The sequence below is a fragment of the Macaca mulatta genome, chromosome 12, assembly GCF_049350105.2.
Source record: "Macaca mulatta isolate MMU2019108-1 chromosome 12, T2T-MMU8v2.0, whole genome shotgun sequence".
In the NCBI taxonomy this organism is placed as follows: domain Eukaryota; kingdom Metazoa; phylum Chordata; class Mammalia; order Primates; family Cercopithecidae; genus Macaca; species Macaca mulatta.
This window is the reverse complement of record NC_133417.1, coordinates 81,012,501-81,017,377: the sequence shown is the minus strand read 5'-3', so window position 1 is coordinate 81,017,377 and position 4,877 is coordinate 81,012,501. Positions and strand designations below refer to the sequence as shown.

At 59.1% G+C, this 4,877-nt stretch overlaps 1 protein-coding gene across 1 annotated transcript in view; it reads left to right on the top strand.

Moving 5' to 3' along the window:
- The window catches only part of EVX2 (even-skipped homeobox 2), a 6,768-nt gene continuing 1,891 nt past the window's right edge, over window positions 1-4,877 (top strand). Inside the window, exons 1-3 of the mRNA XM_001094253.4 lie at window positions 1-775; window positions 1,682-1,953; window positions 3,293-4,877. The exon at window positions 3,293-4,877 is cut by the window's right edge and continues 1,891 nt beyond it. Of these exons, the coding sequence (XP_001094253.1) occupies window positions 349-775; window positions 1,682-1,953; window positions 3,293-4,021 (1,428 nt within the window). The 5' untranslated portion in view covers window positions 1-348 and the 3' untranslated portion in view covers window positions 4,022-4,877. The remainder of the gene's footprint in view (window positions 776-1,681; window positions 1,954-3,292) is intronic.

The window sequence follows — 4,877 nt, the reverse complement described above, 5'->3', positions numbered from 1 at the left end:
GATCTATTTGTCTGCTCTGAAGCTGCCTTCATTACCCACTGACAGGAGCGTGTATTTATTTGCTTATAAACCTGTTACAATAAATGATTATTCGAACAGCGTCATTCGTACCTTAATGACGAGCGGGCGCTACTTTTTGATGAATGACATCTCGGGCTCGGAAGGATGTATGGGTCATTTTGACCAGTCATTCCCTCGCTCTGGCATCCCACAATTTTTCCGCCTCCCTCCGAAAGAGATAATAATATTTAGAGGCGTTCGCTGGGGCTGAATGAGAATTAGCCCTAGGCGCAGCCTATCATTAGGACGGGACAGCAGGGCCACTGTGACATTTTTAAGAAAGCTGAGATGATGGAAAGAATAAGAAAAGAGATGATTCTGATGGAAAGAGGGCTGCACAGCCCTACGGCTGGCAAGAGATTCTCCAATTTGTCCGACTCGGCTGGCAATGCTGTGCTCGAGGCCCTGGAAAATTCGCAGCACCCGGCTCGCCTCAGCCCGCGCCTGCCGTCTGCCCCCCTGCACGGCGCTCTGGGAGACCTCCCCGCCAAGGGCAAATTCGAAATAGACACTTTGTTCAACCTGCAGCACACGGGCAGCGAAAGCACCGTCTCCTCCGAAATCTCCTCCGCCGCCGAGAGCCGCAAGAAGCCGGGCCATTATTCAGAGGCGGCCGCCGAGGCCGACATGAGCAGCGACGTGGAGGTGGGCTGCTCCGCGCTGCGCTCCCCCGGTGGCCTAGGCACCGCTCAGCTCAAGGAAAACAATGGCAAAGGTAACCGCGCCGGCCGCACCGCGCAATTCATTCCCATCCTCTTTGCTCCTCCGCGGGCCCCGCCAGCCCTTCCCGGTGCCTTTGCCCCTCTCAGACCCTCCACTAGCAAGCTGCACCGAGCTACCACGGGCGGGGGCGGGACGCATGTCTGGGACCGTGCCCTCCCGTCCTGCTCCTTGAGTTTTCCCGCAAGGCTCAGGCCTGCGGAGCCTGGAACACCAGGCCCACCCGCCCTCGCTCCTGAGTCCGAGAAAATGTTTCTGCGCTTGTGTCTGAGAGCCCGAGCGAGCCGATAGACCCTTACTTAGTCAGCAGCCGAGTTGCTTTTGGAAAAGGTACCCTGGGCAACTACTCTGAACTCCGGTGCCTCTGAGCCTTCAGGGCCGAATGGAGGGGGCATTCTTCTGGGTAAGTCGGCGGAAGCCTCGCTGGGCGTCTCTGCTAAGGTCAGCTGGAGAGAGTTGAAAAGTAGATTTCACCCCCTATTGGCTTGGGTTTGAGCTGCTGCTGTCTTGGAACTCTTAAAATATTCGAAACCCCGAAGACTCAATAAAGGTTAGAGGCCGTACAGAAAGCTGCCCCGCGGTCTCCAGACCATGGCAAACCCAGAGTTTCCCAAATTGCGCCCAGAGGTAGGCATTTTCCCTCCGCCACTTTTCCTCCTTAGTTGACAATTTCTAATTATTAAAAAAGAAATCTCCTAATTCAGTTTCTATTATTTGCTTATGAAGGGCTCCCCAAACTTTATTGATTCCATTAACCGCAGCAATTTGTAAGCATGACAGACCCCATCAATTCAGGCAGCGACTCTCCTCCCTGACGGGGCTTCCCCGATCCGAGCGCAGCACCAGCGCGGGGCTGTTGGCCCTACAGCCACTCATGCGCTGTTGGCCGTTTGTTTGCCAGGGTACGCAGAGAGCGGCTCGGCTGCCGGCACCACGACGTCGGCATCGGGCTCAGGCCTTGGAAGCCTGCATGGAGGCAGCGGAGGCAGCGGCGGGGTCGCGGCGCTGGGTGGCTCCGGCTCTGGCGCGGATCAAGTGCGGCGCTACCGTACGGCGTTCACCCGCGAGCAGATCGCGCGCCTGGAGAAGGAGTTCTACCGGGAGAACTATGTGTCGCGGCCCCGCCGGTGCGAGCTGGCCGCGGCGCTCAACCTGCCCGAAACCACCATCAAGGTATCGATTCCAGTGCGTGCCTGCTCTGGCCTCCCCGGGGGCATCTGGGTTGATTGTTTCTTTTTCCCCTTTCCCCTTTCTGGGTGGCTAGATTTAGCTGAGGGTCTGGAAATCCGCGGGGGGTAGTCACCAAAGGAATTGGCTTATTTATTTCTCGGCTACCGAATCCGAACGGTTGTCCCGCCTGACGGATCTAAGAAGGCCCCCGAATGGTCACTCCAATGCTGAAAGCACTTGCCTCTGCTCCATTGTGCCCAACGCCTGGCCAGATGCCCCCTCGCCCATATCCACGGCCCCACTTTCCCCTAGGCGGCAAGCCCAGTTGGTCTTTGTTCCTCAAGCAGGAACCAGAGATGAAACTTTTCATTTGCTCTTGAGCTTGGAGATTTATTTTCCGCATAAATCGTTACATGGAGAAAAAGATACTGTATTTTAAAAATCGATTGGTTTGAGACAGTAGTTTCCTAAACATTTTCCTCTTGGGCAATGAAAAAAAGGCAACTTCCTGCGGGGAAAAATGCAACGAAATTGTCCTTATTTATATATAACTTTAGGTTATTAATTTTATTATACGTCTGGGAGAGATAGCCGGGAGGTTAGGCGATTTGGTGAGCCCTTCATGGAGCGTTCGACACTGCAGAAAAAGAAAAAAACTCCACAGGGTAGGGGAGGAGTGTGGAAGTCTCCCTGTGGTTTGATCAGGCTTTCTTTAATTTAGAGTTGTGACGAATGATGTCTTTATTAGATAGTGTTGGGAGGGGTGGAAACGTAACGTTCCCCGTTTATGGAGACATTGCTCTACCCACTCATTTAAGGCAAACGATTCCAACGAAATCATCCCTTCAATATCAAAATCGGACCCGTGCCCCTAGGGACAGGTCCTTGCAGTTCTGAGGGCTCAAGACTTCGCGCGGAGACCTCTCAGAAAAGCTGAGCGGCAGCCTCTCTTCAAAGGCTGCCCAGAATCCCCGTGCAAATCCTGGGATTGAGAGAGGGGTGCTCGGCGAGACCGGCACTGGTGGGTGGCAGGAGGGAGAGGAAAGGTTGGGTTGGGACAAAAAAGTCGCAGCAAGAAGTAAGGGAGTAAAAGCCTGAGGAGCCGCAGCAACCGGACGCGGGGGAGAGGACCCTCTTCGCTGAGGACGGTGTGCCCACGGCGGTCCACACACGGCCGTTCACACTTTCCCAGCTGGGAGAGCACAGGATACTCGCGGTTGGGCTTGGTCGGAGAGAAGTAGGCCAAGCCATTCAGAGGTCCGGGAGGGGCAGAGGTCCCGGGACAGGAGCAGGGAACATGGGGCGCTCCATAACCCGGGCTGCGGCGCGTCTCTCCCCGCAGGTGTGGTTCCAGAATCGGCGCATGAAGGACAAGCGGCAGCGCCTGGCGATGTCCTGGCCGCACCCAGCGGACCCCAGCTTCTACACCTACATGATGACGCACGCGGCCGCCACCGGAAGCCTGCCCTACCCCTTCCACTCGCACGTGCCGCTGCACTACTACCCGCACGTGGGCGTCACGGCGGCGGCGGCCGCGGCTGCAGCCTCTGGCGCGGCGGCCGCAGCTTCGTCGCCGTTCGCTACTTCCATCCGGCCACTGGACACCTTCCGCGCCCTCTCGCACCCCTACTCTCGGCCGGAACTGCTATGTAGCTTCCGCCACCCTGGTCTCTACCAGGCTCCCGCGGCCGCCGCAGGGCTCAACAGCGCGGCCTCGGCCGCCGCGGCCGCGGCCGCGGCAGCGGCTGCGGCCTCCTCTGCGGCGGCGGCCGGAGCGCCCCCCAGCGGCGGCTCTGCACCCTGCTCGTGCCTCAGTTGCCACAGCAGTCAGTCGGCGGCAGCAGCCGCGGCAGCAGCTGCCGCGGCCCTTGGCTCCCGGGGTGGCGGTGGCGGCGGTGGTGGTGGCGGCGGCGGCGGCGGGGGCGCAGGGGCCGGAGGAGGCTCGGACTTCGGCTGCAGCGCGGCGGCACCGCGTTCCGAGAGCGGCTTCCTGCCATACTCGGCCGCGGTGCTTAGTAAGACGGCCGTGAGCCCGCCGGACCAGAGGGACGAGGCTCCGCTCACCAGATAACTACGTCGCCACCGCCAGGGGGCCGCGCCCGCCGCTCTGAGTGTGCCCGGGAGTCCCCTGTGAGCCCCCTGAATCCTCCGCGCGCTGCCCGCTGCTACCGCTGCCGCCAGGGGGCGCCCCGGGGTGCGGGAGGCCGAAGGGAACCTGCCCCGAATTGGGGGAGAAAGAGCAGGCGCAGAAGCCTGGCAGGCATCCCCCTAAATTATTTCTATTTTTGTATTTGCCACCCAGCCGTTTGCCCTTCTCTGTTTTCTGGCTCCCAGGACCCACTTGCCACCTCTGTCCTGAGCGCGTGGTTCCCCAAAGACAAACCCGTCGCCCCCTAAGCTAGTTCTGGCTGTGCGCTCTCAGGCCCGGGTTGCTTGGCTGAACCGCGTGGCCCGAAGCAGCCGAGAACCACAACAAAGACAGAGGGGGATGCTGTGCGCTGGTGCTTGGGGGCGGGGGAGGAGTCGCCCCGGAGGTTTCTCGCTGTTGCTCTTTTTCTTCCATCCTTCCTTTTCTTTCAACGAGGGTGGGGGAGGTGGCAAATGTTTCTTCAGCCTGAGCTTGTTAGGGACCCTGCCCGAAGAGAGCGGGAGAACGGAGGTCTGAGAAGGCCGGGAGGGCGGATGGAGAGCCTGGGCAGCGGCGGTTGTGTTTGTGAGATTGTTTACTGCGTTCAGGAGCAAGGCGGGTAGAGCTGTGGCCGCCTTCCCCGGGAAGGACAAACCCGAGGTGCTGGAAGGGGTGGCCGTTGCGCCGCCTCCTTCTCGGTCCAACACCGTTCTCTCTTTTGGTCTTTGGTTTCAGTGCTGATGGAATGGAAGTATCTTGCATATTTTATGCAAAAAGTGATGGCAAAAGAGGATGTCAC